General features: G+C 42.0%; 1 protein-coding gene across 2 annotated transcripts in view; it reads right to left on the reverse strand.

The window, feature by feature from the left end:
* The window catches only part of asap2a (ArfGAP with SH3 domain, ankyrin repeat and PH domain 2a), a 211086-nt gene that overhangs the window by 91241 nt on the left and 92846 nt on the right, over window positions 1–26999 (reverse strand). For both annotated transcript variants that reach the window (XM_078541632.1, XM_078541631.1), the window contains exons 3-4: window positions 12543–12688; window positions 6044–6118 (exon numbers count right to left, since the gene is read on the reverse strand). In XM_078541632.1, the coding sequence (XP_078397758.1) occupies window positions 6044–6118; window positions 12543–12688 (221 nt within the window). The remainder of the gene's footprint in view (window positions 1–6043; window positions 6119–12542; window positions 12689–26999) is intronic.

Consider the following 26999-nt stretch of genomic DNA (forward strand, 5'->3'; position numbering starts at 1 on the left):
TCATGCTAAAAGAAGCAGATTTTCCATCCTTACCAAAATACTGCTGCATACTGTATGATAAGCAAGAAATGCAAGTGGACCCAAGACAAAAAGCTTATGTCTGGTAAACAGAACAGTCTTCAAAAACTAAATAAACATATTAACACATGCCAAATAAGGTGGAGCAGCTGGTTCATTCTTGGTTATATGGTTAATCAGAGGCTCAAGCACCATTTAATGAACAGTAGGGTCGACGCAGGATATCAGCTGCAATCGTATTATATGGCGGAGCAGACTCGAGGGGCAATATGGTCTACATCTGCTCCTATTTCTTATATACGCTTGTATCAGTACAATACTGATGAAACAACTGCATATTTAACCAAAGTCTGCCTTTTAAAGAACAGGCACTGTTCCTATGATAACTTGGTCATGATGTGAACTCACTCTTCCAAATATACTCACTTGAAAATAAATCCAATTATCACTGCTCTGTGATCCAATCATTTCAAATCAACCATCAAGTGAACAAAATACTTATTATAAGTATTCTGCCACCCAAATCTGCTTTTTATTTATGCTCTTAAGAATCTGGTGAAGCTATCTGCTCACTGACCTGGATAACTCTAGTTTTACAAAGCGCCACTGCTTAATAGATAATACTAACCATGATACAACCTTGACCAGAAAGACCTCATATGTCAATTTATATTAAAAAGACAACAGACCAAATCAAATTACTTATTTCATCAGGTGCAATATTTTGTGCCATTCGGTTTTCTTAATTTTATGTTCTACCTTGGTGGCTGTAAGGATAACTCCAACTGGGCAATAATTTGTGAATCTACTAGTGGAAGGGACGTAGAGAAACAAATCTGTGAAGAAATGACTGAGAGGTGCAAGAATTACAGGGTAATTATAATGGGGGACTTCAACTATCCAAATATAGACTGGGATAGGAATAGTGCAAAGGGAGAAGAGGGGTGAGAGTTCCTGGAATGTTGTCAAGATAATTTTCTTCAGCAGTATGTTTCCAGTCCAATGAGAAGGCCAGCACTGTTGGACTTGGTACTGGGGAATGAACTGGCCCAAGTGGATAAAATATTATGGAGAGCATTTAGGGTACAGTGACTGTTGTATCATAAGGTTTAGGTTGGCCATGGAAAAGGGCAAGGAACAATCCAGAGCAGGGGTAATTAATTGGGGAAAGCCAACTTCGATGAGGTGAGAATGAATCTGAGTTGAGTGAATTGGAATCAAATGTTGGCAGGAAGACAATGGCTGAACAGTGGGCCACCTTCACAGAAAAAGTATTGCAGGCAATGTCAAGGTATATTCCCTAGAAGGGGGAAGGTAGGAAAAATAAATCCAGAGTGCCCTGGATGACGAGAGAGATAGAGGTGAAGATGAAAAGGAAGAAGTGCGCGTACGACAGATGTCAAGTTGAAAAACACGATGGAGAATCAGGCTGAATATAAAGGACCAGAGGGAAAGAAAAAAACTAATAAGAAAAGCAAAGACAGAGCATGAAATGAGACTACCAGCTAACATAAAAGGGAATACCAAGGTCTTCTATTACCATATAAATAATAAGAGTGGGGCTGATTAGGAATAAAAAGGGGACTTGCACATGGAGGCAGAAGAAATAGCGAGGTATTAAATGAGTATTTTGCACCCGTCTTTACAAAGGAAGAAGGTGCTACCCCGGCTGAGGTGAGAGAGGAGATAACCGGTATACTCGAAGAATTTACAATCGAGAAGGAGGGGTATTCGAAAGGCTATCTTTACTTGAAATAGATAAGGTACCAGGACCAGATGAGATGCATCCAAGGGTACTGAGGGACGTGAGAGTGGAAATTTCAGAGGCACAAGTAATAATCTTTCAGTCTTCTTTAGACACAGGGGTGCTGCCAGAGAACTGGAGAATTGCGAATATTACATCCTTGTTCAAAAAGGGGTGGAAGGATAAAGCTTGCAACTACAAACCAATCAGTTTGACTTCAATAGTAGGGAAACTTCTGGAAATTATAGTTCGGACAAAATCACTAATCATTTAGACAAGTGCAGGACAATTAAGGAAAGCCAGTATGGATTCATTAAGGGAAAATGATATTTAGCGAATTTGCTGGAGATCTTTGAAGAGGTAACAGAGAAGGTTGATAAGGGCAACGCTGTTGATGTGGTATATGTGGATTTTCAAAAGACATTTGATACAGTGCCATACAACAGACTTGAGAGCAAAATTATAACTCATGGAATAAAAGGGAAAGTAGGCACTTAGGTAAGAAATTGGCTGAGTGACAGGAAACAGAGTGGTGATAAATAGTTGTTTTTCAGATTGGAGGAAGGTCTGTAGTGGAGTTCCCCAGGGGTCAGTGTTGGGACCCTTGCTCTTTCTGATATATATAAATGACCTACACTGCAGTGTTCAGGGCATGATTTCAAAATTTGCAGATAATACCCAGGTTAGAAACGTTGCCAACTGTGATGAGGTTAGTCTTGAACTTCAAAAGGACATAGACTTGTTGGTGGATTGGGCAGACAAGAGGCAGATGAAGTTCAAGGCAGAGAAGTGTGAGGTGATCCATTTTGGGAGGAAGAATATGGAGAGATAGTATAAACTAAAGGGAGAAACTCTAAGGGAGATGCAGGAACAGAGGGACCTCAGTGTATATGTATGTAAGTCATTGAAGATGGCAGGACATGTTCTGCCTATCACACAAATATATGACTTTCAGTGCCAGTGTGATGCTAGGTTTGTAGGCCATGCATCCCAAAGACTGGCAGATCGTATCAAACAGCATGTCCCAGCCGCTGTACGCAACTGGCAGGGTACAGACCGTATCCAACCAGCCCGTGCTTGCAAAACTCAAAACACAGTGTCCAATATTTGGTGTGATTCCACGCTTGGACGACATTTGCTAAATAATCCTCAGTGTGCTAACATTTACGCTGACAACCAATTTGAAATTGTCAGGCTCACAATGTGGTGCATTTGCATGTACTGGAAGTTACATATATTAATACACAGGGCCCTGTTCTTTGCAGACAGAAAGAACATATACATACATTGTGCCTGTTTCAGTTAAACAAAATAAGTGATAGCCATTCGCTGACTCATTCCTCAGGGAAATGCATTGATCAATCAGGGTCAAGCTGCCTGGTTTAAATTTCAAACAATGCTTGGCAGTTATCAGTGCTGCATTCTTCATGGCAACGACATTTGCCAATCAGCGCTCTCTTCACAGACAGTATAAATTGTTGTTTTCCCCTTCATATTTGGTATTCTTGAGAATGTCCTGATGAGTACCAGGTGAAAAGCTTAGAAATCTCTTTTATCAGCAATAATCATGAAACTATTTTAAACTGCTGTAGTTGAGAATGCTATCCTTTTTGGATGTTGCGCTTGGTACTGTTGTCTTAGGAAAGCAGACACTTTAGGAGTACAGCAATTATTGAACCAGGCAGGAAGGTTATTTGATGAGCAGATCTTTCTTGGCCACATCTGCTCTCGACGAAAGTAAAGGCCATAAAACGCAGGAGCAGAAGTAGGCCATTCAGCCCATCGAGTCTGCTCCGCCATTCAATGAGATCATGGCTGCTCTGATAATCCTCAACTCCACTTTCCTGCCTTCTCCCCGTTATCTTTGATTCCTTTACTGATTAAAAATCTGCCTAACTTGGCCTTGTATATACTTAACGACCCAGCCTCTACGGTAAAGAATTCTACAGATTGACTACCCTGAGAGAGAAGAAATTCCTCCTCATCTCTGTTTCAAGTGGGCGCCCCCCACTTACTCTGAGATTATGCTCCCTGGTCCTAGACTCTCCCACAAAGGGAAACAACCTCTCAGCATCTACCCTGTCAAGCCCCCTAAGAATCTTATATGTTTCAATAAGGTCGCCTCTCATTCTTCTAAACTCCAATGAGTACAGGCCCAACCAACTCAACCTCTCCTCATAAGAAAACCCCTCCAACCCCAGGAACAACTAGTGAACCTTCTCTGGACTCCCTCAATTGCCAGTATATCTTTTCTTAGATAAGGGGACCAAAACTGTTTACAGTATTCTAGGTGTGGTCTAACTAGTGCCCTGTATAATTTTAGCAAGACTTCCCTATTTTTATACTCCATTCCCTTTGAAATAAAGGCCAACATTCCATTTGCCTTACCTATTACCTGCTGAACTTGTATGCTAGCTTTTTGGGGTTCATGCACGAGGGCCCCCAACTCCCTCTGTGCTGCAGCTTTCTTCAGTCTTTCTCCATTTAAATAATATTCAGCTCCTCTATTCTTCCTGCCAAAGTGCATAACCTCACACCTTCCCACATTATATTCCATCTGCCACGTCTTTGCCCACTCACTTAACCTGTCGATATCCCTCTGCAGACATTTTGTGTCATCCTCACCAATTTCCTTCGCACCTATTTTTGTGTCATCTGCAAACTTGGCGATAGTACATTCATTTCCCTCATCCAAGTCATTAATATATATTGTAAAAAATTGTGGCCCCAGCACTGATCCCTGTAGCACTCCACTAGTTACAGGTTGCCATCCTGAAAATGCCCTCTCATATCCCAATTCTGTCTTCTATTAGTTAGTCAGTCCTCTAGTCATGCTAATATACTACCCCAACACCATGGGCTCTTATCTTATTAAGTAGCCATATGTGTGGTACCTTAAAGTGTCATGAACACTAAGAAACACCTATTGTTTCAGTGTTACGGCTGGTTGTGTTCAGGGAAAAGGCTACAATCCCTCAGACCGCAGGCAAATCTGTTCTTGAACTTGTCTGCGCCCTTCTGTATAAGGGCTTTTAACAGGGGTTTGATGCATGGATGAAAATACACACTCAGGGTAGGACTCATTGACTGATTATTTTAATGCATTGGAATAGTTTTAAATAAATATATTAATTAAAGTTAGACCTCTTGATAAGGCAATTTTCTTTCTTTTAATGTTGCCATTCAGTTATATGTAATTTTTTAAATGAACAAGCAATGTACTCAAAATGAATTTCCGTATGGGCAATAAAGTGAAACTGAAATTGGAAAATTGAAATTGAAAATGCAGCAGAAAGCACCATTTAAACCTTGCTATACATTACCTCACTAATATTCTAGAAGCAATGAGTAAATTATGGTTAAAAATGCATGCCTATTTCAGGAATTCAAGGGAAAGTTGAGAGTGTGGAACCCAGTACCAGATAGACATGTTGAAGTGGTTAGCATAGATGCATTTATGGGAAAATTGGATAAGTAACTGAGGGAGGAAGGACTAGAAGGATATAGAATATCATGGGGTGATTTGATTGAGTTTTTTTTCATATCTTGAAAGAAATTAGGGTAGATGCAGAAAAAAAACCCACTTCTGCTGGGATAGTCCAGGAAAAGGGGACATAACCTTAAAATCAGAGCCAGGTAATTCAGGAGAGAATTTGAGAAATAATCCTTCACACAGAGTGGTAAAGTATGGAAATTTCTCCCACAAAAAGCAGAAAATGCTAGCTCAATTAATCTTAAATCCAAGATTTATAGATTTTGTTGGCCGAGTATATTAAGGGATATGGAGCCAAGGGGGATGGATGAAGTTTGGATGCAGAGCAGCCATGATCTCACTGAATAACAGAATGGGTTCAAGGGGCTGAACAACCTACTCCTGTTACTATGTTCCTGTGATATGTTGATTAGGGGAGATGAAATTAGATGGGAGGAGGTTCATGCAGAGCATAAACATGGATGCAGGCATGTTTCTATGGTGTACAATTCTGTGTAATTGTGTGTAAGTTAGGAAATGGGGCAATTCAAGATCCTGCAGCTCCAGGGCAAACATTTACTGATTCTTGAGGTTTTTTTTTGTAATATTCTGCACATTGTGTAAAAGCAACATTGTGGAAAACAAAACTTGCATTCTAACTGGTCTTTTGATTCATAGTCCCCTTGATCTTTGCTACATGGGATTGGTTTAAAAAAATCATATACTATTCACAAATCTTCAAACTGGAAGCAATTAGGAGCTTTTTGTTTGATAAAGAGAACTACAAAATAAAGATACTAAAGTCTTACCCCTTTAACTCCTTTTAGATCTCCTTTCAGTAAGCTGTCCAGAGGAAAAGTGATGATATTGTTCATATTCTGAATCTGTGAGATGATAAATATCAGATGTTAAATGCTACAATTATAGCAGTTGCCAGCAAGTACTTCCTGTATACTGCCATTATAGAAAATCCCTGCAAACACCTCAGAATGCACAAAGCCTCAGAAGTTGCATAATATAGCCATACTAATGAACCATTTTGGATGAATTACTTGACATTCGCAATTTAAAAGGACAATGTAGCTTCCTAGGAAAGATTTGCACAGCAATAATTTGAAACATGTTTGTCCCCGCTAGTACTTTTTCAACTATTGAAAGCATTTGGAAGTGGTGGGCTTAAGGATTTGATGAGAGGTGAATGCTAAAAACTGTGGATCAAAATAATTGTGTGGATTTCATAACAAACTGATTCATATTAGGGAAAAAAGACTGGTTTCAGATAGATCCTTTCAGGGAAGAGGGTCAACTTTTCTATTTCAACAATCTGGATTATGTAAATTGTACTTATAATTTACAAATGTTTGATGTGCAAAAAGGTTTGTTTTCTCTCCATCATGCATACACTTGCATCATATTCCAAGTCAAAGAGTTAAAAAGCAACAACATACATAATGTGGGCATACAGGCCTTCTGCATCTTTTTGCTGCACTTATTGTCCTCGGCACCTAGAAACAGGGGTGTCCCTAGAAATGGCATACAGTTTACACTAAGAGATCCAGAAACAAGCTAAAAAAAATTCACACAGCTAAGTGCCTGACATCTCCTTGCGCAGCACAGCAGTTTCTGACACCTGGAGGCCTTCTGGTTCCTGCTGACAAGGATGCATTCTGGCCATGTTACAGGACTGTGGCAGGAAATTCTGCTGTGCCTGAGCCTCAACAGGTTCCTGTCCAGCACTGAGGCAAAGGGAAAACCAAGAAAATCATTCCTTAAAAACATCTAATCCACTTATTTACACATTGTTATGATTCAGTTGATGTTACTACTGGACAAGTCAGACGCCAGGGTGGAACCCGGCTTGACAGATCTTAACTTTTAATTTTTGTTTAGATACATGGAGAGTGGCTACTAAACAGTCACAGAAGTCAGCTGATGAAGTTTTAACAAAAGAATAAAACATTTATTAAACGGGAAAAGATGAACTATAATACAATACTCCTTTATCCACAACTATACCTTTACAGACATAGACAGATTTGTAAGGATAACACAAGTTACAAAAGCTATCTTTGTACCCTAATGTTCACAGTCCATGTAAACCAATAGGCGATCTGTGGTCAGATACACCACACTCTGAAACCAAACGACAGATGCCACTCCAAACAGATGCTATGATCTCTCCAACTCCCCCTAGACGCTTGTCACACCGTGAGCCAACTGGTCTCACTGAACTCCATCTTTCACATGAGGGTTTCCAATCTCCACTCTTGAAGAACCCGCTTTGGAATCTTCTCCCAAACAACACTTTCTCTCAGTGCCTTCCGCAAGGGTCCACCTCCAGGGTTTCAAACTCTCCCTCCAATGTCCCTCTCCCCTAGGTCGCACATGCATTCAAGCTTCCTTCTACGCACTCTCTCAAATGCTCAGCCATGCCTACAGACCACCACTGCTTCACATGCCCAAAGTAAAGAGTTACAGAACTTCAGTCATCTCCTTGGATCTTCTGGCTTCTCGCAAGCTTTTATTTTATTAAATCTGCGTCTTGCAGCTTCTCCCTCTAAGCTTGGAGCCTTTAGAGTCATAGAGGTCTACAGCACAGAAAAAGGCCCTTCGGCCCATCGAGTCTGCACCGGTCAAACAAGTACCTAACTACTCTAATCCCATTTTCCAGCACTAGGCCCATAGCCTTGTATGCCATGGCATCGCAAGTGCACATCCAAATACTTCTCAAATGTTATGAGTGTTTCTGCCTCTACCACCCTTTCAGGCAGTGAGTTCCAGATTCCCACCTCTGGGTGAAAAAATTCTTCCTCACATCCCCTCTAAACCTCCTGCCCCTTACCTTAAATCTATGCCCCCTGGTTATTGATCCCTCCACCAAGGGGAAAAGTTCCTTCCTGTCTACCCTATCTATGCCCCTCAATTTTATACACCTCAATCATGTCCCCCCTCAATCTCCTCTACTCCAAGGAAAATAACCCCAGTCTATCCAATATCTCCTCATAACTAAAACTCTCCAGTCCAGGCAACATCCTGGTAAATCTCCTCTGCACTCTTACCAGTGCAATCACATCCTTCCTATAATGCGGATTCCAGAACTGCACATAATGCTCTAGCTGTGGCCTAACCAGCGTTTTATACAGTTCCAGCATAACTTCCCTGCTCTTATATTCTATGCCTCAGCTAATAAAGGCAAGTATCCCGTATACCTTCTTAGCCACCTTAGCTTCCTGTCCCGCTACCTTAAGGGACCAGTGCACATGCACACCATCTGATCCTAGGTACTTCCCAGGGTCTTACCATTCATTGTGTATTCCCGTGCCTTGTTTGTCCTGCCCCAGTGTATCACCTCACACTTATCCAGATTAAATTCCATTTGCCACTGATCAGCTCATCTGACCAGCACGTTTATAACCTCCTGTAATTTAAGGCTATCCTCCTCATGATTTACTACCCCACCAATTTTCATGTCATCCGCGAACTTACTGATCAACTCTCCTACATTCAAGACTAAATCATTTATATATACCACAAACAGCAAGGGACCCAACACTGATCCCTGTGGAACCCCACTGGCCACAGGCATCGAGTCACAAAAACACCCCTCAACCTTCACCCTCTGCTTCCTGACACTCAGCCAATTCTGGATCCAATTTGCCAAATTGCCTTGGATCCTATAGATTCTTACCTTCATTATCGGTCTCCCATGCGGGACCTTATCAAAAGCCTTGCTGAAGTCCAAGTAGACTACGTCAAATTCATTGCCCTCACCTACACACCTGGTCACCTCTTCAAAAAATTCAATCAAGTTAGTCAGGCATGACCTCCCGTTAACAAAGCCATGCTGACTGTCCTTGATTATTCCCTGCTTCTCCAAGTGTGGATTAATTCTGTACCTCAGAATTGCTTCCAATAATTTCCCCACCACTGAGGTTAGACTGACTGGCCTGTAGTTCCTTGGTTTATCCCTTACTCCCTTCTTGAATAACAGTACCACATTGGCTGTCCTCCAGTCGTCTGGCACCTCGCCTGTAGCCAGAGAGGTATTGAAAATTATTGCCAGCACCCCTGCTATCTCCTCCCTTGCCTCACTCAACAGCCTGGGATAGATTTCATCCGGGCCTGGAGATTTATCTACTTTTAAGCCTGCCAGACCACTTAGAACCTCCTCCCTTTCTATGCTAATTTGTTTAATTATATCACAGTCCCTCTGCCTGATTCCATACCCATGTCGTCCCTCTCACTTGTGAACACAGACACAAAGTATTCACTTAGAACCCTACCCACGTCTTCCGGCTCCACTATGGTCTTTAATGGGCCCTACTCTTTCCCCAGTTATCCTCTTACTCTTAATGTACCTGTAAAATAACTTTGGATTTTCCTTTATTTTACCTACCAATGTTTTTTCATGCCCCCTTTTTGCTCTCCTAATTTCTTTTTTAAGTTCCCCCCTATACATTCTATACTCCTCCATGGCTTCCGCTGTTTTGAGCCCTCAGTATCTGCCATAAGCCTCCCTTTTTCTCTTTATCCAATCCTGTATATCCCTCAACATCCAGGGTTCCCTGGATTTGTTGGTCGCACCCGTTATCTTTACTGGAATATGTTGGCGCTGTACTCTCCCTTTTTCCTTCTTGAATGAGTCCCACTGCTCTGACGCAGATTTACCTAAAAGTAGCTGCTCCCAGTCCACCCTGGCCAAATCACAACTGATCTTATTAAAATCGGCCTTCCCTCAATTTAGAACTCTGATTTCTGGCCCATTCTTGTCCTTTTCCATAACAGCCCTTGAATCTAACGGAGTTATGATCACTATCTGCAAAATGCTCCCCCACTGATACTTCTACCATTTGCCCAGCTTCATTCCCTAAAATTAAGTCCAGGACCGCCCCCTCTCTTGTAGGACCTTCTACGTACTGGCTTAAAAAGCTCTCCTGAATGCATGTTAAGAATTCCGCTCCCTCTAAACCTATCACACTATGGCTAATCCAGTTAATGTTGGGGAAGTTGAAATCCCCCACTATTATTACCCTATTATTTCTGCACGTCTCTGAAATTTGCCTACATATCTGATCTTCTATTTCTCTCTGACTGTTTGCTGGGAGTGTACTATAGGCCCCCAATGTGATTGCTCCTTTTTTGTTTTTCAGTTCTACCCATATGGCTTCATTTGAGGAGCCTTCTAAGATGTCATGCCTCCTTACTGCTGTAATTGATTCCTTGATCAATATTGCGATACCCCCTCTTCTTTTACCTTCTCTGTCTCACCTGAAGACCCTATATCCTAGAATATTGAGGTGCCAGTCCTGCCCCTCTCTCAACCATGTCTGTGTGACAGCAAAGACATCATACTGCCATGTGTTAATTTGTGCCCTCAACTCATCTGCCTTATTCGTCAGACTCCTTGCATTAAAATAAATACCACCCAACCTTGCCAAACTCCCTTGTGCCTTAACTGGCCTATAATTTCTATGCCTTCCAGAGTCACTTGCTCTCTCTTCTAATTTTGGCTGCTCTGCTCCTCACTCTTAACCTCACTTAACAGGACCTTTTCCAGCCTCCTTTTCTTCCTTTGACTAGAAGGTTTCCTTGGGACTTTCTCCTGTTCCGCTCCCTGGTTTTGGGGACTTTCTTCTTTAGTTTTTGGAAACAGCTTCCTGCAGTTCCCTCTCCCGTGTCCTGCTTCTCCTGGCAGCTAGCTTCCAACATTATTTTGGGACTTGCTATCTTTCCTCTCCTATGCTGCTTCTGCTGACAACAACTTTCAATTTTAGAGCACACTGACCAACTGAACTCAAACCGCTTTTGTTTTTCTGTATGTCTGTGCGTGTGTCCTCCCTCTCTGGACTTCTGTTGCAAGGCAACAGCACAGCTTTTTCTACTTGGTTTGTTTTAACTCCCCTTCGAGAGTCATAAAATCTCTTAAAATGCAGGCATCCTTTAAAGTGAAACTAAAACTCAGGTTTCATCCTTCTAACCCACAAATAAAGAAATACAAATTAAGCTTAACTTAAAGATATACCTTATTCCTAACACACCCAAATACACATATAGCTTACTTAAACTCTATCTATTTTCTAACATAATATTTAGAAATAATCTAGGGCTCCACATCAGTAAGTTTATGAACAGAGTTTGCAGTTTACTTTGGAAAGATATCAAGGCTTAGTATTTCACCAAGAATTATTTACTGTGTGTTTAATGAGGCATGTGTGGAGTGCTGTTAACATAATTCCTGGTGAAACATCAAGTGCTGCCTCCAAATACATAAATGGCGCCACTTTCTAAACTGAAGAGGAAGGTCTGTGATAGAGTGGAAGGCAACAGAGAGATTAAATGATACAAGGGTTCATGGTGCAGGGCCAAAGGGAATGGCAGTGGGACACGAAACAAAACATGTGTCTAAAGAAAGTATGGCAGAATGATGAACAGCTGCTACCAAAAAGCAGAAAACTAGGAGAATCAAGGGAGAAAAGACAAAACCTGCAAAAAAAAAGGAAACACAATGGGGAGGGAAGTTATGCCCTAAAATTGTTGAATTCAATGTTGAGACCAGGAGGCTGTAAGGTGGCCATTCGAAAGGTGAGGTGCTGTATCATAAGCTTATGTTGAGTTTCACTGGAAGAAGTTGAGCACAGAAAGGTCAGAGTAGGAACAAGGGGGCAAATAAAAATGGTCAACTAGAAACTGGGGGTCATGCTTGCCAACTGAATGGAAGTGTTCTGCAAAGTGCTCACCTAATCTATGTTTGATCTCCCCAATGTAGAGGAGACCACATTTTGATCAGCAAATACAACATGCTAAATTGAAAGGAGATAATCTACTTAGACACTGTGTGTCTGCCTTACACTTAGAAAACTTGATGTAGTCCATCATTTGGTATTTAGTCATGATTTGTTAATTGGTGGATACAGCTTTCAATGCTAGAAATTATTTCCAGATCTCTGTCACTGGAAGATTTAATTCCACAATCTGGTTATCAAAGGTTGCAATATAAAATTGTTTCTTCCTGGATTAGTTAGTGTCAGCTGGTGCCAGTAAGAATACGAAGAGATATAAACAGAAATTTCGAAGCAGGGATCACTATTTGACCTCAACACCAAAGTAGTATTCAACACTGATTTTGTGTCGAGGTCGGCTGGTCACTCCTGTCTGGAAGATATATATGTTGGTCAGTTTCATAGTGGTAAAAAGACAGAGCAGCTGGGGCTAGCACTTGCCTCATAATTTTTTTATATGCATAATTGTAACTGTCGAGCCAGTCTGTCAAGAATTCAGATGCACAGAGATTGAAGTTTACAGCCTTACCTGATTTTTGAAAAGTGCAGTTAACTCTTTAGTGAAGACAGCAAACTTCAGAAAAGCTGTACCCAGATCAGGATCATCACGGCAGACACAGTTACCGCCAAATTTCTCAAGTGCTTGTGTGTATTGTTCTTCATTTTCTACATGTCCTGCACAGAAAGAACTCAATTCACAAAATAGTCACTACTATTCAGTCTGTGATAGTACAACAGTGACACTAGCTACTTCTTATTAAATCTGGGCAGTTCAGCAATACAACATGTAATTATCTTTATAAAAGTAATGTCGCAGCAGTGTAACAGACATAAAGCTACAAAAATAAAATTCTCTCATATTTTTGAATTATTTTACAAGATCCATCTGACAAAAATAAAGAAATCCCAGATCCCAAGTGTGGTTGTACTAAATTCAAGATATGTGTCATATCCCAACAGAATTCATCTCCAGCCTAAAACCACAATGAACAATGTCTAAAATAAATGACAGTTCAATTAAAATCCAATTTCTGCACAATGTACCTTAATTTTTTTCTGTGAATGTATCTGAATTATCTACCTATATTAAAAATCTTACAACTGTAGGAACTTCTACCAATTTTTTATGTTTATATGCTGCAGTTAGCTTTCCATTCTAAATTTTCATTTCCATATTCTATGTAACTACCCCCACTGCCTGTGGAGGATCTGTAGTAAGGGGATATAATTACAAATGAACAAGTTTACATTTACAGCTTACACCATAAATGTGCACACTGGAATTTAAAATGGATTATAAGCATACTTAACTTCTGCAGAGTGGCAATCAGCATCAGATTGCCACTTTGTGCCCAATTACCTCCATCAATTTTATTTTGATCCTATCTCATCCTACTTTCCAACTCAGGCTGGGTGAGATCAAGACAGAGCATTGCATCCCCGGGGCCCAGCGTCATTGAAGTGAAGGAGGCCACGTACCATTTTTTTACAATACTAGCCCTAAACCAGGTAAGTTTAAAGATCCATTGAAATTTAAAAGTCCTTAACAGGCCAAGAAGAAGCTAAGTGTCTAAGGTGAGTTTGGGGTGGGAGGGCCAGAGATCAGAATGGGGAGGAGCAGGCCGGTCAGAGGGGGAGGAAAAGGCCAACCAGAGGTTGGGGGGGGGGGCAGGGGTAGGCCAGCCAGAGGTCAGGGGGCGTGCCAGAGGTCGGAAGGGGGAAGGAAAAGGCCAACCAGAGGTCGGGGGGACAGGGGCAGGCCAGCCAGAGGTCAGGAGGTGCGCACCAGGGGCTGGGGTGGGGGAGCAGGCCAGCTAGAGGTTGCAGGGGGCAGGGACACGCAGCCAGCGGTCAGGATTGGCCCAAGCGCGTGGGAGGTTGGGTCAGGCCTATGTGTAGGGTGGGGGTGTGGGTGTCAGGCCTTGGGCCATGCCTGGGGGGGCATGAGAGATCAGTCCCTGATATCAGGGTTTTGGGGAGTCCCATGGGAGAAGGGGGTAGTCAGGTGGTGGGAGGGAGGCCCGTGGTGGGAGGGAGGCCCATGGTGGGGGGCGGGGGGTGGTGGTGGTCTGGGTCTCTACGATAGTAACCCAGAAGTTAGAAGAAGTGCTTTTAACCCTGCCAATCTTTTCTGGGTATCTACTGGTGCTATTCAGTTAGAACTTTGCGATTTAAATCGCATTTTTCGGATACTTCCCAGTGCAGGCCCCCACCCCCAATACGAAGCCCAGGAGCTCTGAACTTACAATCCAATGACTCCAAAATGACAAATGCATCATATTCACTTGTCTAATTATCTCTAATACTGTAAAATCTCGATGAGTCCAATCCCAGGGGATACCCCTCCAAATATGTGTTAGGCACAGCTTTGCAATAGCTGAGGAGGTCCCATTCTCACATGAATGTGTCTCTATGTAACCCAGTATGCCTATAAACCCGGTCTATGTTCAAAACAAGATTCAAATGCCAAATGAAAACACAAAAACAATAAACGTGTTAAAAGATCTGTATTTAATTTGTTCCCACCTTATAATGGCCTGACTTGCAAAAGGCAGGGGTTTTGTATTGAAAAAGGCCAGGAGTTAGTTCTGGAAAGACTCTGTAATCCTTTTCTACTTAGCATGTTGTTTTCAGACATGCATGATGCAGTCCATGTCTTCAATGCAGTCAAAGATGTTTTTGGTATTTTTGTGCTGCAGTGCGAAATCCTGGAGCATCTCTACGGCCTCGGCTAGGGAAACTGGCGGACAAGCAGGCCGGCATTCATCAGACTCTTCGGGGTCATCCTGACACCCACACTCCCACCCTACACATAGGCCTCCTCATTTGCATCTATGATAGCATCATCTGTCAGTTCCATCATGCATTGTATGGCATTGCCCACTTCCCCGTAAATTTTCATGGTTATCTCTGCTGGAATTTCCATGCCAGTGTCCTGCAGGAGAGCAAGAAGTGCCTCGTCATCAGGTTGGTTGGCCTCACCCTGTTCATCCATGTTCTTGACATCTTGTGCAGTCGTAACATGTTTGAATCCAGCGTGGTGGAAGTGGTTGGCAATCGTGGCTTCCATCCCCATCTTCCACGCCTTTTCCTTCATGAAAATGTTTTCTGGTATAGTTGGGTTAAATTCCTGCTTCTTATCGATAACCTCGATGACCTGAGAGATCAGCTGCTGTCAGTAGTGGGTTTTCAGGTTCCTAGTTATCCCTGATCCCTTGGCTGGAGATGGCCAGTGTTGGGGGGCCAAGAAAACAGTTTCATCTTCTTCAGGCCAGCTATGTCAGGGTGCGCAGGGCATCTGTTATCTGTAATGATGACAATCTTCCTTTTCTGTCATTGATATGTTTTGTCCACTTTTCTGATCCATGCCTGAAAAATGCTGCAGGTCATCCAGGCAGTTTTGTTAGTCTAGTACTATGTGGGTAGTGTCCTGACATTCTCAAAGCAAAGTGGCTTCTTGGACTTTCCTATCACAAAAGACTACAACATTTGGGTGCTATCCATGTTGACACAGACCACAGCAGTGACATGTTCCTTGCTTTGCTTTCCATCATTACATGTTTCACCTTTAATGCTGTGCCTTGTCTTGAGTCAGTCTAGGCATCTGTTGCTGCAGGTGAACTTCATCTGGCCAAGCTTCTTTGCCAGGGTAACTCCCCTTTCCTGCAGAATTGGACCAGAAATGGGAATGTTCTTTGCTCGGGCTGCCTCGAACCACATTAGCAGAGCTTCTTCAATGTCGGGATAGGCAGCCATTCTCATCCTCATCCTTGCTGAGAGGATGCCTGTTTGTCAAACTGTTCCAAGAAGTTCGCTTTGTGTTTCATAATGGTGGACAAATGACAGGAATGGCTGAGGACTTTAACATAACGAGAATTTCATGTCATCCGAGTTTGACTCATTGTGATTGCTCTGTACCATTTGCCTGAGGATTACTCTTGATCCAGATTCTTTGCAAGTAACCCCATGAGACAACAACTAATACAAAAGCAATGATATTTCCTACAAACTGCAAGTTAAATTGCAATACCACTCCTTACCCAAATCAAGCAATTGCTACAGAAGTAGATTCCTACCTTTTAAAAATTCTGATGTGAACATATGAACAAATTAATCTCTAAGGGTAACAAAATCATTCTGACCTTGAAATTATACCACAGTACATAAGGATACAAATGCTTAATATTCACCTGAATTTCCATATAGCAGGAGCTTTTACTTATTTGAATGACTTGGAGTGCACTTCTAGCATTTTCTGTTTTTATTTCAGACTTTCATTTATTTGAAATGAGTAAACGGCTTGACTGAATTAATGGAGAGAGAAAATTTAAACAAGCACGTTAAGTGTTAACATAGTAACATCCCATGGTGGAATTTCAAGGCCACAGCTTTTTATATGGGGCATCTCTACCCTTGGGTTTGTGACTATATTGTAAGGCACTCCAAAGTGCACTGTCATTTAGAATATAATGATGGGTCACACCCAAAACGTTAAACTATCTTTTTCTTTCAGAAACTAATTCACAGCCTGTTAATGTCTAGCATTTTCCATTTCTATTTCAGACACCAGCATTCATAGCTCTTTTCATCTCAATTACAAACCGTATTTCCAAATCTAAACAAGTACATTCCACAGACTTACCAGCAATGGATTAACTGTGTTCTATACATCATCTGCTTCTATAGGCACGTAGATATTCAATCCTGTTCTTCAATTGATACATCAATTAGTGCTGTTGAGTCGAGTTTTCATGTCCACTACTCTAGTCTCATTAAGGTTTTGATGAGGACCATAACCAAAACTGTTTGGTTGTTTTCAGATATGCTCAAGAATACTACAACACAGTACACTTTGGAGTTTTTTTAAAAACTCGTTCATGGGATCCAGGCATCGCTGGAAAGACCCAACCCCAACTATCCTTGAGAAGGTTGTGGTGAGCTGCCTTCTTGAACCGCTGCAGTCCAATTCTTGCAGGTACACCTACAGTGCTGTTAGGAAGAAAGTTCCAGAATTTTCACCCAGCAACAGTGAAGGAACAGCAATATAGTTCCAAGTCAGAATGGTATACAGCTTGGAGGGAAAATTGCAGGTGGTGGCGTTTCCATGCATTGGCTGCTTTTGTCCTTCTAGGTGGTAGGGGTCATGGGTTTGGAAGGTGCTGTCAAAAGGAGGCTTGGAGAGTTGCTGCTGTGCATCTTGTACATGATATATGCTGCTGCCACTGCACTGGTGGAGAATGTCCTGGATGGATTTGAGCTTCTTGAATGTTGTTGGAGCTGCACTCATCTAAGCAGGTGGAGGGTTTTCCATTACATGCCCGACTTGTACCTTGTAAATGATGGACAGGTTTTGGGGAGTCAAGAGACAAATTATTCACCGCAGAATTCCTAGACTCTGACCTGTGTCAACAGTATTTATATGAGTAGCCCAGTTCAGTTTCTGGTCAATGGTAACTCCCAAGATTTGACAGTGGGAAATTCAGCAATGGTAATGTCACTGAACATCAAGCGGGAGATGGTTATTTTCTTTCTTGTTGGAGGTGGTCACTGCCTGGCACTTGTGTGGCGTGAATGTTACTTGCCACTTACCAACCCAAGAATGAATTTTGCCTAGGCTTTGCTGCATGCAGCCATAGACTGCTTCGACATCTGAGGAGTTGCGAACGGTACTGAACACTTTGCAATCATCAGCAAATATCCCCACTTCTGACTTTATGATGGAGCGAAGGTCGTTGATGAAGCAGCAGAAGGCGGTTGGGCCTAGGACACTACACTGAGGAACTCCTGGGGCTGAGATGATTGGCCTTGGACAACCATGCTTGGTATGATTCCAACCAGTGGAGAGTTTTTTTCCTGATTACCATTGACTTCAATTTTTCTAGGGTCCCTTGGTGCCACATTCAGTCAAATGCCATCTTGACGTCAACAGCAATCACTCCCACCTCACCTCCTTAGTCCATGTTGAGACCAAAGCTGTAATGAGGTCTGGAACGGAGTGACTCTGGCAGAACCCAAACTGAGCGTCGTTGAGTAAGTTATTGCTGAGTAAATTCTGCTTGATAGGATTGTCAATGGTAATTGGCCAGATTAGATTTGTTATGCTCTTTGTGGACAGGACATATCTGGGCAATTTTCCTCATCGTCGGGTAGATGCAAGTGGTGCCGAAAACTGGATGCAAAACTCCAGTTGAGACCAAACCGTATTCTAGGCAAGCTTACCATAACCTCCTTGCTTTTGTACTCTATTCCCCTACTAATAAAGCCAAGTATGCTGTATGTTTTATTAACCACTCTGTCAACCTGTCCTACTACCTTCTATGACCAACTTCTATTCCTTGCAGATGGAATATAATGTGGGAAAACATGAGGTTATGCACTTTGGCAGGAAGAGTAGAGGAGCTGAATATTATTTAAATGGAGAAAGACTGCAGAAGGCTGCAGCACAGAGCGATTTGGGAGTCCTTGTGCATGAATCCCAAAAAGCTAACATACAAGTTCAACAGGTAATAGGGAAGGCAAATGGAATATTGGCCTTTATTTCAAAAGGAATGGAGTATAAAAATAGGGAAGTCTTGCTAAAACTATACAAGGCACAAGTTAGACCACACCTAGAATACAGTGAACAATTTTGGTCCCCTTATCATTTAAAGCAGAGATGAGGAGTAATTTCTTCTCTCAGAGGGTAGTGAATCTTTGGAATTATTTCCCTCAGAGGGCTGTAGAGGCTGGGTCGTTAAGTATATTCAAGGTTGAGACAGACAAATTTATAATCAGTAAAGCAATCAAAGGTTATGGAGAAAAGGCAGGAAAGTGGAGTTGAGGATTATCAGATCAGCTATGATTTCATTGAATGACGGAGCACACTCAATGGGCCGAATGGCCTACTTCTGCTCCTACATCTTATGGTCTTATGACTTATGCACATTTACACCCAAACTCCTCTGCTCCTGCACCCCTTTTAGAATTGTACTTACTTCTTGGCAATAGGCATGAGGAATTATATCAAAGTCATGTTGCGAATTCTTATCCAAAATAAAAAATGCAACAAACTCTTAACACAAAACCCGAGTTTGTTTTCACTACTTCGTCTATCAGATAACGACTTATGCCTGACTGTCACTAACCTTTGCAAAATGAAGCCAGAGCAACAAAGGGTGCTGACTTCAATGATAAATGAGTTCACAAGAGCTAAAAAGCTCAAAAGATCTAGGGTAAACAAATAATGCTGACCATTCACTACACTTGCACTTGGGAAACAGACTTGTTACGGGTTTTTGCACTCGAACTTATTGAAAATTAGAGAGCCAAAGCGGCATAGCACTCTTCTGTGATTTTTGAGCAGGGCAAACAAATTGATATTTTGTTAACCAATCAGACTGAAGAATCATCAATGGGCAGTCTCAACTAGGAACCAGCTATTAGAATATTTAATTCAACGCCAAATCAGGTACAGAAAGAGCAATAAAGGGAAATGCTGGGTTTTAGAGATAAGAGACAAAGACGAAGAAAAACAAAAATGATATTTGAAATCCCCAACAATAACTACAATCTGAAGGAATGAGACTCCATACCTGTAAATGTTGACTTTTAGCGTCAGATGGGTTGATTGGCAGTAATTAATATCAACCACTTGCATTTATATACCGCTTTTAAAGTAATAAAATTTCCCATGGCGCTTCACAGAAACGTTACAAAACAAAATTGGGCTCTGAACCCTTAGGACAGATGGCCATTAGTCAATGAGGTAGGTTTTAAGGAGCACTCTAGAAAGAGAGGTAGAGAGGTGGAAAGGTTTAGTGAGGGAATTCCCAAGCTTAGGGTCTACACAGCTGACAGTATGGCCACCAGGATCAGACGAGTACAAATATCTCAGAGGGTTGTTGAGCTGAGGAAGGTTACAGAGATAGACAGGATGGGGCCTTTGAGGAATTTAAAAACAAGAATGAGAATTTTAAAATCAAGTTGTTGCAGGAACCAATGGTGGTCAGGGAATACAGGGGTGATGGGTGAATGGGGCCTGATGCAACTAAGGACACAGTCAATGTTTTGGTTGGACTCAAGTTTATGGAGGGTAGAGTGTGGGAGACCAACCAAGAGTCCACTCGAATAATCAAGACTCAAGGTGACAAAAGCATGGAAAGGGGTTTTCACAGCATATGAGCTGAGGCAGAGGTAAAGTCAGGCAATGTTATTGAGGTGGAAAAAGGTAGTCTAAGTGATGGCGTGATGTGTGGTTGGAGGTTTATCTCAGGGTCAAATATGACACCAAGTTTGAAAACAGTCTGTTTCAGCCTCAGACTGTTGCCAGGGAGAGGGATAGAGTCAGTAATTAAGGAACAGAGTTTCTGGCAAGGTCTGAAGACAATGGCTTTGGTCTTTCCAATATTTAATTGGAGGAAATTTCTGCTCATCCAGTTTGGATTTTGGATAAGCAGTCTGATAATTTAGCAACAGTGGAGGGATTGGGAGAGGTTGTGGCTATGTAATGCTGGGTGCTGTCAGTGCACATGTGAAAACTAACACTGTCTTATCATACTGTCTGTGATGAATATCTAGCTCATGTTTCATTTTAACATATACGAGAGGTAATGTTTAATTCTGGAAGGATTGTTGTTGTGCAGGTAAGGTAACTAAAATGCTGGGCTTGAGAGATTACCAGAACGCCTAAAAGAAATTGGCAGTTCAGGAGGTTACCTGTGTTTGTTTAATAGGGTCAGAATAGAAGAGATGGGAGCCATAAAACAGCAGGTGGGCTTACTTAGCTGGAGAACTGGAGATCTGATGTCTACACTGCTTGCGAAGAAGTGCAGTCCAGAGAGATGTTTTGTTTTGGGAGTTAGAGCTATATTAATTTAAAAGCATTCAGTGAATCCTGAAACGCTATGTCGTCATAGAGATGGGTGGAGCTTAAGAAGGCTCTGGTTTCAATTGATGAGTGTTCTGCAGCAGGGGAAGAGGCTCCATATTGAAAAGGTGCTGCTATCAGCAGGCTCCAGGCTGTTAAGGCTCAGGAAAGCACTGGAAGCCATTCGGTGCAGCTGAGAGTTGCAGTTTGTTCTCATGTGTTTTGTAACTCACAGAAAGTTCTGGGAGCTGAGAAGGTGTCGGAAGGTTGCTGGTTCAGTGCTGGAGACAGTTGAGGTTCAGGACTCCTGGGAGCCATTTATAGCTCGCTTCAGCCAGGATACTCGAGTTCTGAAAAACCCGGGGCAGTGCCAGCTTAGTTAAGCTTATGTCTGTGAATGAGCTGGAGTTTTGCTGGTTATTGAGGCGGTAGTGCAGCTTTGTAAATCCAGTGGAACACAGTCTATAAGACTGTGAAGTCTTAAGACTTAAGTAAATGAGAAGAGACTGAGGTGAGCATTGAGGCAGTCTGAGTCAAAGCGGATTTTGAGGGAATTCAGAGGTTGGATCTTCAAAAATGAAAAGTTAAATCCCTTGTGAGGGAAACCGAATTTTAATGAGATTTTGTGATTCACAATGGTCACTGACATCTGGGCAGGTTTCTAAGAAATCCATGGCATCCATCTTTGTCGCAGCTGCCATTTAATGTGCAATGTGGTGTGTTTGACCACAGTTTGCCTGCTAATTCATATTTAGCTCATGTTAATTTTGAATGTTAGAGAATACGATAGATATTATAGATTGCTTTACTTTGCTAAAGTTTATTTTGTTTGTTTTAAAAAGTGGAATCTTGTGACTTTATTCTCTTACTAAGTACCTGGAATTTCAAACTTTGTCTACTTGAAACAAAAAGTTACTGGTCCCTAACTGGATCATAACACATCAAAAACTTACTTACTCTAGAATGGACATTCCCTAATATTTTTGGTCAAGTTTAGTGGGTATATATCACTCAACCACAGCAACTTTCAGCCATTCCATGTATTTTAATGCTGAAACTCTTGGTGAGATACCATTATCATGAAGCAATTCAGCTAACAACTTAACTTTTTCCAGTTCTGATGAAAGGTTATCAACCTGCAATGTTAGCTTCTATTGAGAGAGAGAGAAACAAAGTTATCTAGGTATTTGTAGCATATTCTGTTTTTATTAAAGGATTAGAAGAATCACATTTGCTTGGATTTTCTGTAGCACTTTAGTGGCTAGAGACAGCGGATATAGAAATATGTGTCCGAGACAAAGATCACCCAGTCTCTATGATGACTTGTCTTCAGTATTTGATAAGAACAAGAGTTGCTGATTGTCCAGATAATTTTAATACAAGCCCATTGCTTCCTACGGTATTTGAGTATAGGTTTTGAGATTGATGCCCAAAAATTAAAATTTTACGTAATAATTTGCAAGATGCACATTCAGTCCAGTTTCTCAGCAATAACACAACATTGCAACTACACATGGGCAACATTACATGGATGCACAATTGTTCAAATGTAACATGATAACTGAGATTAGTCTATCCAGTCAGAATGGTATGGTGGCAAAAGCTGTGATTTACGTTTACCATCAATAGCACTATCGCTGGAGGGAGAAAGATTCAAAAAAGGGCTGGACTGTGTATTAAATATTCCAGGATACACGATATTCAGGAAAGATGGGAAGGAAGGAAAGGAGGAGGGATGGCAGTATTGAATTAGGATAACATTGCAGTGCTGAAGAGAGGGTTTTCCAGAGGGGTCAAGGGCAGAATGTTTAGCTAGAGCTAAGAAACAAAGAGGTATAAATACCTTATTCAGTGTAGGCTGTAGGCTACCAACTAGTGGGAAAGATGTAGAGGAACAAATTTGTAAGGAAATTACAAAGAATTAAAGGGTAGTTATACTGGAATACTTTTGTTTATCAGAATATGGACAGGGATAGTAGTGTAAGGGGCAGTGAGGGCCAAGAGTTCTTACAGTGTGTTCAGGGAAATTTTCCATATCAGTATGTTTCCAGTCCAACGGGAATGGAGTCATTGCTGGACCTGGTTCTTGGGAATGAGTTGGGGAAAATGGGTCAAGTGTCAGTAGGGTAACATTTAGGGATAGTGGTCATTGTATCATAAGGTTTAGGTTGGCTACGGAAAAGGACAAGAAGCAATCAAGAGTAAGAATAGTTAATTGGAGGACAACCAACTTCAATGGGGTGAGAATGGATCTGGCCCAGATAAATTGGAAGCAAAGTTTGACAAGCAAAACTATAACTGAACAATAGGCTGCCTTTAAAGAAGAGATAATTTGGGTACAGTCAAGGTATAGTTCCAGGACAGGGAAAAAGTAGGGCAAACAAATCCAGAGCTCCCTGGATGACAAACGAGATAGAGTGTAAGATGAAGCAGAAAAAGGGTGCATATGACAGATGTCAAGTGGATAATACAATTGAGAATCAGGCTCAATATCGAAGGTTCAGAAGGGAATTGAAAAAGAAAAAAGAAGCAAAGTGAGAGTATAAGAACCTACTGGCTGTGAACATACAAGAGTTTCTAGAAGAATATAAATAATAAGATAGTGGTAAAAGGAGGAGTGAGGCTGATTAGAGACCAAAAAGGGAATTTATACATGGAGGCACAGGGCATGGCTGAGGATTTTTTCCTTACTTCTTACACAGGATGTGGGCATCGCTGGCTAGACCAACATTTATTGGCTATCCATAATTGCCCTCAAGGAGGTGATGGGGAGCTGCCTTCTTGAACCACTGGAGTATATCTAGAGTAGGCACACCCACAGTACTGCTGGGAAGGGAGTTACAGGATTTTGACCTAGCGACAATGAAGAGAAAGTGATCAATGGTAACCCCCCAGGATGTTGACAGTGGGGGATTCAGCAATGGTAATGCCATTGAATGTCAAGGTGGGATGGTTGGATTCGCTCTTGTTGGAGATGGTAGTTGCTTGGCATTTGTGTGTCTAAATGTAACTTGCCACTTATCAGCCCAAGCCTGACTGTTGCCCCACCCTGAGGAACTCATGCAGTTATGTCCTGGGACTGAGATGATTGGCCTCCAACAGCTACAACTAGCTTCCTTTCTGCTAGGTATGACTCCAACCAGTGGACAGTTTAGCCCCGATTCCCATTGACTCTAGTTTTGCTAGGGCTCCTTGACGCCACACTCAGTTAAATGCGGACTTGATGTCAAGTGCAGTCACCCTCATCCCACCTTTTGAGTTCAACTCTTTCATCCATGTTTGGACCAAGGCTGTAATGAGGTCAGGAGCCGAGTGGCCCTGGCGGTACCCAAACTGAGTGTCAGTGAGAAGATTGTTTCTGAGAAAGTGCCGCTTGATAGCACAGTTGATAACCCCTTCCTTCACTCTAACGATCGAGGGTAGACTGATTGGTGGGCAATTGGTCGGGGTGGGTTTGTCCTGCTTTTTGCGTACAGGTCATATCTGAACAATTTTCCACAATGTTGGTAGATGCAGTGTTGTAAGTGTACTGGAACAGCTTGGTTAGGGGCACAGCTAGTTCTGGAGCACAAGTTTTCAGTACTATTGCCAAAATGTTGTTAGGGCCCATAGCCTTTGCAGTGCCCAGTCCCTTCAGCCATTTCTTGATACCAGGTGGAGTGAATCAAATTTGCTGAATACTAGTAGCTGTGATGCTGGGGACCACAGGAGGCAGCCAAGATGAACCATCCACTTGACATTTCTAGCTGAAGATGGGTGGAAATGTTTCAGCCTTGTCTTTAGCACTGATGCACTGGGCTCACCCATCATTGAGGACGGGGATATTTGTGCAGCTTTCGCCTCCAGTTAAGTTGTTTAATTGTCCAGCAAAACTCAGATCTGATCCATTGGTTGTGGAATTGCTTAGCTCTGTCTATTGCATGCTGCGTGCATTGTTTGGCATGCAAGTGGTTCTGTGTTGTAGCTTCAGCAGGTTGACACCTCATTTTTAGGCATGCCTGGTGCTGCTGCTGCCAGCATGCCCTGCTGTACTCTTCATTAAACCAGGGTTGATCCCACAGCTTGGTGGTAATGGTAGAGTGGGGGATATGCAGGGCCATGAGGTTACAGATTGTGGATGTGTACAATTTTGCTGCTGCTGATGGCCCACTGTGTCTCATGGATGCCCAGGCCCAACTGGACTGGACCTGAGGTCAAGGGTACAGCTGTAAACATGGCTTTGGGAGTTTACATGTAGGGAGAAATTAAGGAATGATATGAGAGTAGTGAACTCAGTGGAGAGACAGCATGATGAGTTGGCACAGAGGTTGAAATCACCAAGGATGATTTCATTCAATGCAGAGGCTTCTCACCTGATAGGTAGTGGAAAGGGTGGATCCCTTATAATGGCCTTATGATTGTATGCTACATTCTGCATACATCTGAATACTCATTTAGCTGAATGGTCAATACAGCAGAAGCATTGATTGAGGATGTCAATGGTGTGCTCTATAATATTTCTTGTAGTAGTATGGCTCTCAATGAAGGCCCACTGTGCACATGTACATGGGTTCTGAAATGGAGTCATGGGCCATTTCATTCTAGTCACCCAGTAACCAGTCTTCGACTTGTCACAGTGGGTCAAATACAGGGCACACAGAGGGCTGCAGGCAAATGAAGGAATCATGGCTACTGCTGGGTTATTAAGCATTTGCCTGTAGGATACACTACCTGTGTTTGAGGAAATGGAATTCCTTTCAGTTCATGTAGATAGCGGAGTTAACATGAAGTGCACCATGGGAAGCCTGCAATCTGTGGAAACCCTTGTACTCACTCCTCCTGTTTGTCTTTGACAGAAGGGAATGAGATGAAGCTCAACCGCCAATGGTCATAATCCATATCGGCACCAGCAACATAGATGGAAAGAGGGATATGGTCCTGTAGACAGAATTTAGGGGCCGAGGAAAGAAACTCATAAGCAAGACCTCAAAGTTAGTAATCTCCAGATTATGGGAAGGCGTAGTGATAATGTCACCAGACTAGTAAACTAGAGGCCCAGACAAATGATGTGGGGATACAGGTTCAAATCCCACCTCATCAGCTGGTAGAACTTAAATTCAATTAATAAATCTGGAAAAAGCTTGTCTCAGTAAGCGACCATGGAACCATTGTAGATTGTCGTTAAAAACCCATCTGGTTCACTAATGTCCTTTAGGGAAGGAAATCTGCTGTGCTTAGCTGATCTGGCCTACATGTGACTCCAGACTCACAGCAATGCGGTTGGCTCTTAAACGCTCTCCGAAATGGTGTGGCAAGCCACTCAGTTGTATCAAACCGCTACAAAGTCTACAAAAGGGAATGAAATCGGACAGATCACCTGATAAAAATGTGAAACTCACTACCACATTGAGTGATTGAGGTAATAAGCATAGATGCAGTTTAAGAAAAGATAGATAAGTACTTGAGGGGGAAAGGAATAGAATGATATGCTGATAGGATGAAGTGAAGTAAGGTGGGAGGATGTTCCTGTGGTGCATAAACACTGGAATAGACCTGCTGTGCTAAATAGCCTGTTTCTGCGCCGTAAAATTCTATATAATTCTAAGATATTGATGACAAGGAAAAACAGCATTAATGCCAAGTCTATAAAAGTTGCACTAAAGTGGTTTAATTCCAAGAGCAACCACTTAACACTCATTCATAACATTACTAAACACTAATACATACTTGGTTCATGATGAATTTCACAGTGGAATAACTCTAAAACTTCTCTGCAAGACACAACTACAGATCAAACTTTGCAGTTTAAATGATGCATATTGCAACAACACAATTATACGTCTTACCAGTGCTTCTTAAAAAAACAGCTGAATTGTCCTACTATTCACTTTGAACATCTTTATGGCATTCCTACCAGGTATACCGTACACCTAAAGACCTTCTGTACTGTGAACTGGCCACTGGCCACATATTCTCCTGTGTGTCCATACCTCCATTGCACGGACACCTGCAAGTGAGATATGAAAATGGTGGATATGGACACTGACAACTAGGAGACAGTCACTGACAGCTGTGATCTCTGGAGGCTGATTGTTTGGAAGGCATTGAAAGAGGCGAGCAGAAACAAAAAGCTAAACTGGCTGTGAAGCCCAGAGAGGCTAG

This window comes from Cetorhinus maximus, chromosome 5 (genome assembly GCF_964194155.1).
Source record: "Cetorhinus maximus chromosome 5, sCetMax3.hap1.1, whole genome shotgun sequence".
Lineage (NCBI taxonomy): Eukaryota > Metazoa > Chordata > Chondrichthyes > Lamniformes > Cetorhinidae > Cetorhinus > Cetorhinus maximus.